We start from the raw sequence: 14,652 nt of genomic DNA on the forward strand, positions 1-14,652 counted from the left end.
TATGGTTGGCATTTTTTTGCCTTCTCAGTCTCTCCAACCCAATCTGACCATTACGTCTATCCTGCACAGATTTTCCCTGTCCTTGTGTTTATGATTGAAATATATTTGCTTTGGTAATAACAGTCATGAAGCCTGTAGAAATGAACATTCATTTTAAAGGAAGAGATAAGTGGATTGTCAGGTTTCCTAGCTAAACAGTGTTGGCAACATTCATATTGGGTATTTGAATATTTGGTAGGCTGAAGAGCATTATACCTCTGTAAGAATGAGTCTTCCAGCCTGAAAAGCCTAGCCCTATGTTTAGAAAGGTATTGGTCTGTGGTCTAAACGGCAGGGGAAAGTAACAATGAAAGTAACAATGATCTAAATGGCATATTGGTTTCTTCGATGCAGGGAGCATGTTCCTGTTCTCTTCTTTCACTTTCTGTTGGCTGTCTCATTTAGCCATGGTAAACTACTGCTGCTTAAATAGTATGCCCATATGTTGTCCTTTCATAGTTCCTAGCTTTATCAATTTGCTATATTACCTCAGTATTACCAGAGTTCACAAGGTTGACAATGGTTCCATTTTTTGAGACTATCACTGATACATAACAGTCTTTGTAATTTTCTACTGCTTGCATGATGGCAGAAATGTTTTCTGCCATATATTGAATCTAGGGAAAATGTTTTCTGTATGAGTTCCTTACTTGCAATCCTTAGGACTGAAAATAGTTTCATAAATACTTCATATTCTGTTTCATTTTTTATCTACATAGCTGGGGAATACAAGAATGCCAGAAATATAATATTAGCAGTTACTTCTGTAAGATGAGAAGAGAGAATGGATTGAGGAAAACCTCTCAGAGAGAGTCTGAATTTGATGAAACTTCTTGTTCAGTTAGAAGATAATAAAACCAGTTCTGACAAAGATAAGACTTGCCTCAACTTGAATTTCTTTAACACTCACACCATATATCCCTATATCCCAGATTTGTGTCTTGTTTTTATTTCGCCAAAGCATGTTCCTTCTTTGAATTTTGATCTTACTCTTTTCATGTTTTAACAGTTCTTTCCTCTGTTTTTCACAGACTGTTTTTGAGAGGAACTGTCAATCTGATGACTGTGCTGCTGATTTGAAACTTCAGGGTAAATTATTGCTATCTAGGTGAGTAGGTGAACTTTTATTTTCTTTCTTGCACAGTAGTATGCCATTCATTTTATGTGGAATGCCATTGGAAAGTCAAAATACAAACAGAGATGTTTTAGATCCAGACTAGAAAGATGGTGACAGTGGTGTCCCCTTTAGTGCAGAAGGTCTTGAGATTTCACAGAATCTGAATTCTTGTGGTGGTAGGCTCTGGTCACATAAATTGCAAGACACCTTCACTTTAACAGTCACAATGGACAAAAATAAAGAAAATAAATAGATAGCAGAGAGAGACAAAGAAAGTAAAGATGCATGCTCAAATCAAATACCAATGTGGAACACGTAATTTTTCAAAAACAATAAAATACTGTTCATGACATGGTAGGAGTAAAACTGCCTGCAGAAAAGTTCTGTCACACATAAAGTTTCAAAAAACCCCTCTGAACATGGCAAATTATCTTCAAACTACTGTTTTTGTTTCTCAGCTTGCAGTTTTGCAAACTCTTCTAAATACTCCTCCTTTCAAATTCTTCTTGTTACAACTTGGGGATGAGTGTCTGATTTCAGTTTCTTCTGGGATAATAAAACTTATCAAATAGAGCAGAGTTGAAGTTCATGTTCTGTCTCTTGTGACTGGTGTTATGATTAAGGTGTGGTGGTTGGCTCACGCAAATGAGGAGTTGTTGAGTGCGGTGGGGAGAGGTTCTGTTGGGGTTGGCGGTTCTTTCAACATATACGTTTGTTCCAGTGTGGTATTGAACCCTTTTCTGTTCTCCCTTGAATCCTCCTTGCCCTGTGAGGTGGCTGCCGGGCAGCTCTGGCTGACAGGACTGCAGGGGCACGTGGGGGAGGGCGCGTGCTTGTCCCTGGTGGGAGATGGCAGGGTGCGGGGGACACTTGCTGCTGGAAGGCCTGGCAGGGTAGCATTGACCACCAATCAAGATGCAAGAAGAGCTCCACCAATGAAAGGCATGGGAGGACATATAAGGACTGCTCATAAATATTAATGAAGCTGATGCAATCTTGAGCATATAAAAGGCAGAGACACTGCTTTTTAAGCTGAGCCTCTGGTGAGCAGGGGAAGTCCTGCTATGCTCCCAGCACTGTTTTCTCCCTTTGGTCTTTAATTTGAACAGGTCCTAATTAAATTTTCTTTACTCATTCCTGCCTGAGGTGTGAGTCATTTATAATACTGGTGATCCTAGGAAAAAGCCAATTGTTTTGCCTGGACTCAATTTGGGGATAAATCAGACTAAAAGTGAGCATCACATGACTTCTGTTTCCTTTTTTTTTTTCCCCCAGTATTTTTAAAGATAGAAATGCTGATGAGAGTTATTCAGTTGTGTGCTAGAGATTTTGCTGTTTGATGGAGAATCTGTGAAGTGCTTTGCTTTCAGGTCAGGAGAGTGAAAGACAAAAAAGAAACAACCCAAACAAAACAACAAAAATAGAAGAAATACTAGTTACATACGTGTTTAATATAGATCTACAGCATGCTGTAGCAGCACTTGGAGACAAAACTGAACCAGAGTCAAGTCTGAGAAGTTCTGGACTTTTCCAGACAGGATTGAAATCCACATGAATGTTTTGGGGGGTTGGCTAGGAGCAGGTTAGGTTACAGGCTACAAAGTCCAAGGTTTGGCTGCAGTTAGTCTGGATATTTGACTCGATTTTTGTGTTGAGCAAAATCTGTTGAGAGCTAGATAGGTGTCTGTGTGGATTAGAGAACCTAGTGAAGGATTTTGTGCCGCATTTGAGGAATAAATGGCAAGGGACAAATCCTAAAACTTGTCAGTCAGTGTATAGTAATCATTGCAGTAAGAGCTGCAGTTGGGATTGGACCATTAGGCTGTTTATTTTTACAGCTGTTATTTGTGTTATCTTGGCAATTTATAAGTCCCACCTGTGATAAGAGCTTAGGATATTCAAAAACAGTTTCTACATTTGTATAGCAGAATATTCAACAAATGCTCTCAAATTTGCTCTATTCAGTTACAACCTGAAGTCCTTTTTGAAATTAACAGGATGTTGTCAAATCTTTGCACAGTAGGGGCTTTCTTTAGCCCTTCAGCTAAAGGGCTCTGTAAGCTTCAGTTATTAAGAAATAGCACAATAAATGTCTCTTACAAAAACATATTCTTGTTATTATTGCATATAAAATTACCAAGAAACATGCTATGGATTCTGATTTTAAACAAGTGATGTCTTGAATTTTTCCAGCCCCATGTGTTTCATGCAAAACAATCCCATTACAATTTTCCACATTATTCTTGATTATGGTGTGTGCAGAAAGCAAATTTTTTTTAGGAGCAAAAAACATGACTCATTTATTACTATCTGCACAAAACATTTGACTTCACTGTTAGCAAGGTTATGTTAATACCTTTGTCTAAATAATCACCTAAATTTGGTGGACTTATTCTCAGAAAGGATGCAATTAATGCTGCACAGATACACTGAATTGAAATAAACAGGATGTTTATAGGAAGGCAGTGGTAAGTTTTATCTCTCAGGTCTGCTGCAGCTTTTTGAAAATGTCTCTGGACCTGTTAAGAGACATTTTGAAAATGTCTCTTAACCAAACCACCTGGATAGGGTGGTTTGGTTAAGACCGTCTACTTTGGCTGGCAAAAGACTTTCTCACCAAGAAAGTAAGTTGCCCAGATCTGAGAGGAATGGTGCCCTGAGTACTACTACCTAATTAAAAGATAGTCAACAGAGAAAAAGTATAAAGAGTTGGTTTTGGTGGTGGAGAAAGCTGTGCGAGTGCTAGTGGTATTCAGCATATTCACAAATTATATGGGAAATAATCTGCAAGAATTGAAGAGCAAGATGATAACATTTGCTAATCCTATTAAACTATTCAGAGCAATGAAAGTAACAAGCAAGGAGGTATGCTTTCATGAAGTGTGTGATTAATCTATGGATTTTACTGTTTAGGATACTGTAAATGCTGAGACTGTATATAGTAGTGAAATGGAAATATAAATTCTGAAAGCTGCAGAAATATATCAGCAAAATGCCACTCTGTACTTGTCTTGTTCTTCCATCGTGATCTTGCTTTTAGACATAGTTGGACACAGGGCTCTCTGCTACATAAACTGGCTGTCCTTACATACTTTTCTTAAAATTGTAGCATGTTAGAGCCAAAAGCTGTTAAGAGTTCAAACTATACCTTGCTGTATATGGCAAGGTATCATTTTGTTCATCACTATATATCCTTTCAAATGTGTGCTGGTTACAGCATATATGTGCACAGGAAGTTAACTCAGATTACATTATCATCAAGAGAATTGTTTGCATTCTTACAAGCTCAGGAACTGTACAAGCTACTGATACAGAGTGCACCCATGATGCATTTGAATCATTAGAATTACCCAGTTAAAAGATGTCATCCAGCTCTGAAGATATGAAACCCCAGCCTGTAACCAAGCACAGCCACTCCCTCACTCTTCCTCCAGAGGGACTGGGGTAGAAAATCATAAGGGTAGAAGCTAGAAAATCTCTGGGTTGAGATAAAGACAGTTTCTTACAGGAAGCAAAATGTGTGCAGACAAACAAAGAAAACTAAGTAATTAAGTCACCACTTCCCATGGGCAAGCAGGTGTTCAGCCATCTCCAGTGGAGCAGGGCCATCACACATAATGTTGACTTGGGAAGACAAATGCTGTCACTCCAAGTGTCTCCCCTCCCCCCTTCTTCCCCTCACTTTATATACTGAGCATAATGTTATATGGCATCATCAGCTGGGGTCACCTACCCTACCTGTGTCTCCTCGCAACCTCTCATGTCACCCCTTGATTCCTTGCCAGCGTGGCAGTATGAAAAGCAGAAAAGGCCTTGGCTCTGTATAAGTCTGGCTCAGTAATAACAAAAAGATCTCTGTATTATCAACTCTGTATTCTGCACAAATAAAAAACATATATAAATATAAATAAATATAAATAGTGCTGCTGGGCAAACTGAAACCCTTCACTGTGAATTCATACAAGAGGACAGGATAGGACTGTTTGGAAGCAAGGGATGATAAAAAATGTTAAAGCCTTCTAATTTTATCTGGAAGTTTTTGCAAAGATGTAGGAAGCTAGAGATGGGATGTATTCTTCTTTTGAATGTTTCTGTTACAGTGAAAGGAGTCCTTGGTGACTTGAGTTGAAGACCAGGGTTACATGCTGTATTGGATTGAAGAAGAGTTAAGATGCATTTATTCTGGAAAGAAAAAAGGTTTGTTTTCAGTTAACAGATAAATCTCTTTAAGGCATGTGCACCTTCTTTAGCATCAGTTTGCATGCAAATCCATCCCAGCTTCCTGAAGGGATTGCTGGACTAAGAAGCCAGCAATCTTGTTGCTTGTGACAGATGGTAAGCAGGGTAAAGGTCATGAACTGTGGCTTGGTTGGTTGAGACCAGAGATTTGGAGAAACCTTCTTGTATAGGCAGTTCATGCTGCTCAGGAATAAGATGTGCTGAGATGGTGTGCTTTGTCATCCTGGGTTTTAGGACTAGTTTGGATAAGGTCCCTGCTGACCTCATTTGTTGCTGTGTTGAGTTGTGTGTTGAGGAGGATCAGAATGGATTTTCTGACCTTTAGAAATCCCAACCATCTTTTCTGTAGTGTTCTGACTTATCTTGAGGTAAATCCTCTCTGTAACGTAAGCAAAACTGCTTCAACAAAATCAGCCTTTCTTCAATGTGGGAACATCTGAGTAGAGAGGGTTATGGGCATGCTCCAGCATAGTGGCTGGAAACTTGCTGGTGGAACTCCATGCCTCTCACTGATGCCATGTCTGCCAGCAAGAGCAAGCAGCTTCACAAAAGGGGAAGGCTGGACCTGGCAAAGCAAACTGTGAGGATTGAACTCCCTATGGTGGATGTTATGAGCTAGTCTGTAGGAACAGCTACAGTGGTATGTGCTAGTATTGCTACAAATGTTCTTTTTAGTGGTTGGCCTGGATTTTCTCATAGGAGTATGAGTGTTGCTAGCCTGAAACTACAGATGGCAATTAAGAATAAGGAAAAAGTAGCCATGGAGTGTGCTGGGGACTTGATGAAGGCAGTGTTAGGAGAAACTGAAGGAGCAGAAGAGAGGCATTTCATCTTTCCAGTCATGACTGTTCTCAAATCAATTTTTCTTAAAGAATAAATATATGAAATTTTGGCAGCATGGCTTAGAAGCATGATTCATTGCTTCCCCTTCAAAAATTCTCCAGTGTTGAGTCTTGCAGCTGCCATAGGAAATGGCAAAATCTGGTGTTATCCATGCAGTTATACCCTGTGGATAGTGGTATTAGTGATTTCTAAAGGAAGATACTTAGAAGTGCTTTAGTGTAAAGAATATATGTATTTATTGTGTATGGGTAACTTTATTGACACAACCTGAAACCGTAAGAGAAATAGGAATAGAATATTTTGCAGTAAACTTTGGGTTTTTTGACCATAACTTGGTCCAGGTTTCCTCTCTAGCAATTCACTGCAGAAAAACAAAATGTTATGTTAGTTATTATTGTCAAATATTTTTTAGTCTTAAAAACATATTTATTACCTATCATTTGACTTTAATGCCTCTTTCTGTTCTCTCAGCACAATAAATGTCTTTTCTATCATCTTTCTGCAGCAACTAGCACATTTTTATTGACCCTCTTGTAGATGCTTATTTAGATGCTGAGCTGTGTCTGTTTCCTCAAGATGTGCTGAGGCGAACTCTGAAGTAGGTGTTTCCCAGAGGTTTATATCTCCCTAGCCTTTAAAATCTTGTATCCATTAATTTGGTACTTTATGTGGGAGAAAAGCTCTCTGGTCTTTTAAGAAGAACCTGAAATTGCTGAGGAAGGTGTTGTCTGACATACCAATGCAGTTTCAGCTCCTGATCTGATGCATGTCCATCTGACTGGCTCTGCAAAGGCCAGTTATCTGGTCTTTTTAGGATGTAATAGGAATCAGGTGAAAAGTGCTAAGACATTTGAGGAACAGTGAGGGTGTTTGTTTGAAAAAATGGACTTTCCTCCACCGTAAGAAACAAGCTAGCTAAAAAGACCAGAGCAGAATGTGTGGTTGCTTGCATGTGAGATACAGCTAAGGAGAAAATCCTGTATGGCTGTGTATATACACTGACAACCTGTGTGTTGCAATGACTAGAGCAGCTTTACCAAAAACAAACAGCACAAGAAGAAAGAAAGATAATGTGAATGTTGCGTAGCTGCTGTCTTCCAGCACAAGCTGTGTGTATGATAGGTAAATCAGATTGTAAGCATAGGACTATGAGCCCCCATGGATAGAAAATACTGCAATAAATATTGCTAGTCCTCAGAGGGTTCCAAGAGGAAGTCGCTCTTTCATACATTTATTTGACATGAGGTTACCTTTAATCCATCATTAGAACAAAACTGCTTATCCATCCGAGTGCTTCTGACTGATGTTTGGCTATTAGGAAGTAGCAGCTTGTTTTCATGTTGGTTTAGAGCTTCTTCAAAGGCCACCATTCATTAGGCTTAAATTTATGTTCCTCTCCTACAGACTGGCTTGGGTGGGTTCTGTGTATACTGCTTAAAATTGGGGATTTTTTTGGAAATGTGTAATTGGAAGCAAAAGTCATAGGAAGCCAAAGGAGTGACAGGTGCATTTTGCAGAAATTTCGAAGTTTTTCCTAGTTATGACTTTAATTGAGTTGAAGTGAACACTTTCAAAAGTTCTCTTATAAAATGGGATTTTTGAGAAATGTCCTTTTCCAATTAAAAGGTCAAGTTTGTGGATTGGGCTGTTTTTCCTTCCATTTGTTCCTCTGAAATTAGCCAGAGAACGGACAAAATTCCAGTCTGTCAAAAACTTCCTCAATTAAAATGTTTCCATTTTAATGAAATAATTATTTATGAAGAAAAAGTATTTTCCAGTATTATCTAGTCAGTTCCTCAGAAGACTGGTTTTGCTTTTTTCCATATATATTCCTACTCTGACTTACTAGAGGATTGACATTTTTTATGCTAACACTTCTTTTATTTCTGTGACCTCTTTTGTCTTATGCATGGCTCTGTATATGATAAACAGGTAAATGATTTAATGTGATGTTTTAGGATGTAATATTGAAGTACTTAACCCAAGCTTGTCTGAAAAGACAAAGGAGTGTGTGCATGACTTCTAGACTTTGAGCTTACAACTCTATTGAAGTTTATAAGCATATTATTTGTATTATTGAAGAGTGAGTAATTTCATGTGAGAGCTACAGCTGGTCTATAGCTGCAGAGCTAATTTGGCATAACAGACACCAGCTCAACCAGCCTAGTTCATTAGATAATGGAAGTAAACAAGTCCCCGGGTGTGTTACTGGTAGTCCGGATTCAAGTTCAAACAGAGGGCCTCAGCCAATCCCTTTGAACCATGAATGCACCCATATAATTGGCCAGTGAGCTGGGCAGAGTTAAGACCTTTAATCAATCATAGATGTAAGAGTAGGAAATTCAAAGCCCCTATAAAAGAGGATGCCCTTCAATAAATGTTGGCTCTTGCTGCATAAACCCAGTGTGTCTTGTCACTTGTCTGTCTCCGAAACTGCAACAATTTCACATAGGAACTATCCATGCAACTGCAAAACTGATTGTTTTCAAGTTCTGTGTATAGATCCAGGGATGAATATGCTCATGGACCTATTAAAATCAGCAGAAGGACTCCCTCTGGTTCAGTAGGCACATTATCAGATATTAGGTACATGATTTGAAAAATGTGCTACAGAAGTTTCATATCGACTTGTCAAATTATTACAGAACCTGAATGGAAAGAATCCAGAAATCATAGATAAAAAATGTGTTATTTGGTTTATATTTGTGTATGGGGCTGCTACCTTTCAGTTTTGCACTGGGATATCAAATGAATCCCCAGATCAACTGAGGATTTCAGCTTTTCAATGGCCCTTGAGGTTTAAGTACTTGCAAAAACTCCTCCTGAAGTTCAACTAATCCTGAAGACTGCAATTAAAAAAAAAACAACCAAACAGAAGAAAGGTATGATGTAAAAAGAGTCTGTGGAGACAAAATTAATATTTAATTATCCTAGTAACTACAAAAACCAAGTGCAGTGCTGGTTGGTGAAGGTAGAAATCTGTTTGGATGTGTCACAGCAACACTGTTGATTTACACCTTTTATTGATTTAAGAGCAAAAGGTGGGGTTCTTTATTTTCGTCTGATGGAGTTGGAGGACAGATTGGACTTCAGTTGTTTGAAGTCTTTTTTTACCCATTTGCAGTCTAATTGACTATAGTTGTACCTTCCACTGTCTATTGAGCAGTAATGATGATTTATCTGTGTAGGTGCTAACTTGCTATAAGGAAAGAAAGGTTCCCAATACAAAAGGCAAAGTCAGTGACCCAGATAATAGGGTAAGTGTGACCCTGCCACATTCTTTGCCCTATGTATGATCTGCACAGACTAAGAGTAAGTGCTGAATGCCTTCTCACTTTAAAAAAAAATCACCCTGTTGAAATAGAGAAATTAAATACGAAATAGAGAAAATGTCCCTGCACACCATTTGGAATGCAGATTATGCATCCACTGACCCATGTTAATAAAAAGCCACATCTTGAGGGGTAGAGAAATGAAGATTGCAGATCTTTTCAGTTTGTCTTCTCAGATGGTCTTTCTTCCCTCGCTGACCATAATGCAATGATATGGTGTGGACATTGACAATTAGAGCATTAAAGCATGCAAAGAAGGTATTTGTTTTATCCTGGAATTTGCTTTCCTTTTCTTAATCACTTAAGACATAAATTAAATATCTATTTACATTTGATGTGTACTACAACTGTCTGAATTTAAAGTTATGGCAGAAATTTGGAGCCTGATTTTTAGAATTGCTTGTTAGTTGTAAGTTTGGATCATGTGAATGAAAGCTGGAAGTACTTAGTACTTCTGAATTCAAAACTTTTTTTTTCTTTCCATGCAGACATTGATAACTTGACATCTTCAGGCATCTGTATGTATGTGTATACAAATATGTTTGCATGTATATAATAAATACATACATCTACAGTCTGCCCAGAACTTTTTCAGTTAATTTTTTGGGTGTAGTACCTAATTTAACAAGGTGGTGGTATTCTATCCAATTAACTGTTTATTTCTTGATATTTTCTGACTTACTTTCTTTCTTTACTTTTCTTTTTCCCGTTTTTTTGTTTGGTTGGTTGATTTTGTTTTGATTTTTGTTCTGGTTTTTGTGGGGTTTTTTTTGTTTGTTTGTTTGGTTGGTTTGGTTTTGTTTGGGGTTGTTTGTTTGTTTGTTTGTTTGTTTTAGCCTTTCTTCCTTTATGTGAGCGAGGTTACAAGGATCATGTTGAGAATGTTGGCAGTTTTGTAGTTCTCATATATGAAAATATAAACAAAAAGTTATTGCTTGATTGGGTTTCCTAAGTTGTTTGACAAACCTTGTTGAGATGAAAGGGTAACTAGTTTGTTTTCTAGGTTCTGAATGGTGACAACAAATTCTTTAGTTGACATATTTTGACTTGGCAGCTAGGGTGCTTAATGTGTGGCAGGTGCTGGAGGAGGATGGCACCAGGCTGGCAATAGAGCTGTTCCAGCACCCCAGCAAGCTTCTGCACTTGTGACATTACTCTCAAGCAGCCAACAGGGCTTGGAAGCTCCCCTGTAAATGGGAGTTCACTGCAAGTGAACTGATGCAAGTGGAACTGATGCATTCCAGATGTACACAAATTCAATGAATCAGAAAGCTGATCTTTTAAAATCGGACTTACAGCATCATCTTATGGGACTTAAAGGCTTTCAGAGGGTGAACTGAACTCACCTGCCAGCCTAAAATCAGTGAGATTTTTTTGAGTTTATTAGTGTGTGAATTTTGTATAGGAGCATTTATAGAGTGCTTTTAAAAGTGGGTTTTTTCTTTGTTGAGATAAATGTCTCTGCTGAGATAATTTTTATATGATAGACTTGGAACAACAAAGTGGTAGCTTTAGAAAGGAGTCACAAAACCCACTGGTATTAATTTTTGAATTATTTTTTGTGGGGTCAGTTTTAAGTATGATTTTATTATGAGAATTTTTAATTATTCATTAGGAAGGAGAGTATTCCCAATTGTCTTCACTTTATGTTAAATCTCAAAGTTCTGCTACTACCAATTCAGAGAACATTCTGTAGCGTACATTGCATTTAATATCAACTCTACATAAGATAAAGAGCTTGTAACGTTCCTTTGCTTACTGGAGCAATACTTCCAGATTCTACTAATGAGTATAACAGATGCTGATTAAGTTTTGAAGTGATTGCAAGAAGTGAGATTATAAAGTTCACGAGAAATAATTCACAGTATTAAATGCTTGGGCTTTTTTTTTTTTGCTTACAAGCATGCACTTTTGATTATTAGAAAATCCCAGCAGATTGCTTAGCATCTTCATAATTTGTTTGTTTGTCAACAGTAATTGTTGAAATTGGTGCCAAAAGGTTAAATGCTTTCAAGTATTCCCATATACATGAGCCGTTAATTTGGTACATAGAGCAACAACTCAAATTAGTTTTGCAGTCAATCCTGTACTACATACACTTTTGCAAATCCTTATTTGCACTGATAATTGATTATGAGAATAAACAAATATTTTGAAAGCAAAATGTCCATTTATCAATAGGATTGGTCAATGTTTGCAGTTAATTTTAAGTGTGAGAAAGCAGACACATTTCCTGGATACTTCTATCTTCCTCATAATAAGCTGTCATTGAACTGTAAGCCATAATTTTGGACTTAATAAATGAAGATGATCATAAATAAAATAAATAAAGGAAACAAATATGCTACAAATATTACATGGTGAAAGTTACACTCACAGTCCATAGCCATCAGCTTAAAACCGGAGTCTAGATAATATTCTTCCAAACTTCTCATTCACTAGATTTGGTATGTATCATCAGAAACCCACATTTTGAAACTTCTTGATAAACACAGGCAAATGGAATCCAGCAAGCTCTGCCTTTGGACGTCTGGTACAGCTTTGATTGGCAGAAGATGCTGAACAGTTTATAAGCAATGCATTTCCAGAAACTCCACTTTTATGCAAATGCCCTGGCTGCAGTAACATGAAGAAGGCTGTCAGAGAACTGCTAGCAATGGAGGGTCAGGCTGCCTTTAAACAAAGCTCTTGGCCTGCACACCAACCATCTTCAGACAACTGCTGATAAGCAGAAGTGTGGTGTGTGCCAACGTGTATGTCACTGGAACAGCTATATAGAAATTGGGTGAATGAAAAGTGGTTCCTTCTTACTTTTGGGCTAGCTGTACTCTAGGGGAAATAATTGTGAGCATCTCCCTGCCTTGTTCCCTGGAGTTCTTTGTCCATTTCTGACTAGCTACTCTGTGTTTTCTCTGTGGCACTTCCTCTGTTTCTTCAGGATGTACGAATGGTCTAGAGTCCAGTTATGACAAACATAAAATTTAATATTTGTCTGTTTTTGCTAATTTTTAAATGAACACCTGGTATATTTCATATTATCTTTTACTGTTACTTTTAAGACCTGCAGATCTGTGCATTCATATTGTATATTCTTGTGATTTATTTTTAGCCTTTGTTCCTACTTAGAATAGGAATTAGCTCATTTTCTGAACAGCCTAGAAGGATTAAATACCAAATAATAAATGTGTGTGCATGAATACCTTTATTTCCTTCTATGTGTGCATGTCTGTGTTTGTACGTAATCTGTGATGCCATATTGCAACAGTGTATTGATTCATGATATATATAGCTGTTACCCTTGATATTCCACTTACAGAAGATGACTCCACCATGTTAGGTCCAGCATAAACATCTAAAGAAAGATTAGTCACATTCAGTGGTAATTTGGTGCTATTTCCACACTTTTTTTCATTTACATTGGTTTCTGGATTTTATTTGAGCCTGGTTTCGATTTTTTTCTATCCATAGCATAACTCTAAGAAGGCTTTTCAGAGAGTTGCTGGAATAAGTCTGAATTATTGAGAGACAAACGGTAATAGCTTGTGTATTTGAATGTAGGCATAATATCTTGCAGTTGTTCCATTTTTCCTGCACAATTACTTTACAGTTTTCAACTAATTTATTATCACACAAAGTAGGGTGTGTGAAATAGTTTTATGTGGGAATCATAGGGTTTTCCTACAGTCCCAAAATACAGTGTCAGTACCCTGAGTCAGGAGCTGTTCATTCCTAGTGTGGCCCTCTGCACTATGCAGTGCAGCACATTCCTGAATTTCTCACTGCTGAGCTTTTAAACAGTTGAGTCGTGACACTTCTGTAGCAGAAGAAAGCAAGATCAGAGGGTGAAAGTTTACCAGAGTTATGCCAATGTAACTATTTCTGCCTACAGTGTTGATGACAGAACTGCCTACCTGGCCCTGGGAGCAGTGAGGAACATCTCACTTAATATTTTCATCTCCAACACTGGTGATGATGCCTATGACACCAATGTTTTCTTCAATTTTTCTGGAGAGCTCTTCTTCATCAAAATGTGGCAAAAGGTAAGAAAGGCTAATCTCACTGCAAGCAAGTCTCTTAACTTTAAGCCAATTTAATTACAAATTAAGGATGGACTAGAGGATAGCCTAGTCCACACTGCTGAGACATTTGGAAGTTGGTTTTGGTTATGCTAAACTTTAATTCCTTTCGGGCTCTTTAATGAGATTTTTTTTCTTTATGGATTGGGAGTGTATAGATTACACCTTCTGTATTTCTGTAGAAGACACATGACTGTTATTTGTGGTGCACTAATGAAAAAGGAAAACAGTTTGTTTGAGGTATTAAGAGGTAGAAGGAGACTGATTGGAGACTGATAAGGTACCAAATGGTACTGAAATACAAAGTGTAACTTTTGTTTAAGTGCCACACTACACCCAGCAGTCCCGGTTATCTCTTGATCTGGGCTTCTAGACTTTCTCCTTGTTGAAATCAAGATACAAGGCTTGTTCTTTGCTCATATTCTGCTGTAACTTTGGGTTGTGCCCAGGGCACATCACCAGATCCAAGAGATCAAGAGTGCTTTTAATTTCATCCACATGGAGTCAGGTGAATATTTTGAGTTTTAGTCTCTTTTCCTTTAGATAGAAATACTTGGATGTTTTCATTATCAGGAGTTCATTTAGAAATAAGGGTGTTGTAATGAATCAAGCTTTTTGCAAACTGATGGCTGTGAAAGCTTTTTGGGTGTGAGTGATGTGACAATAATGGGAGCTATATGATTGTGACATTCTCTGTTTGTTCCTGCTTTTCACCGTTGTTTGTCTCTCCTCTAGAGCTTTGCTTTGCAAGCCATAAGAGCAATATTAATAACAGTAATACAATTATTGCAAGTTCAAGATTAACTTGGTCCACTGAACCAATGAAATTTTGCCATTGTTTATCATGTTTTATGATAGGTTTAAATTATTATAAACCTCTTAAATTAACTCACTACATAATAAAAAACCATAATTTTTAATGCATGTTAATTCTCGTAGTGTTCAGGTTGGACTGAACAGTTGCAAGCATCAGTGAGTTGTCTTTTTATTATAAACTTTATTTTCA

General features: G+C 37.6%; 1 protein-coding gene across 2 annotated transcripts in view; it reads left to right on the plus strand.

Moving 5' to 3' along the window:
* Positions 1–14,652, plus strand: part of ITGA9 (integrin subunit alpha 9) — a 238,781-nt gene that overhangs the window by 126,434 nt on the left and 97,695 nt on the right. For both annotated transcript variants that reach the window (XM_077179385.1, XM_054637200.2), the window contains exons 17-18: positions 1,071–1,147; positions 13,460–13,610. In XM_077179385.1, coding sequence (XP_077035500.1) covers positions 1,071–1,147; positions 13,460–13,610 — 228 coding nt within the window. The remainder of the gene's footprint in view (positions 1–1,070; positions 1,148–13,459; positions 13,611–14,652) is intronic.

This window comes from Agelaius phoeniceus, chromosome 1, assembly GCF_051311805.1.
Source record: "Agelaius phoeniceus isolate bAgePho1 chromosome 1, bAgePho1.hap1, whole genome shotgun sequence".
Classification (NCBI taxonomy): domain Eukaryota; kingdom Metazoa; phylum Chordata; class Aves; order Passeriformes; family Icteridae; genus Agelaius; species Agelaius phoeniceus.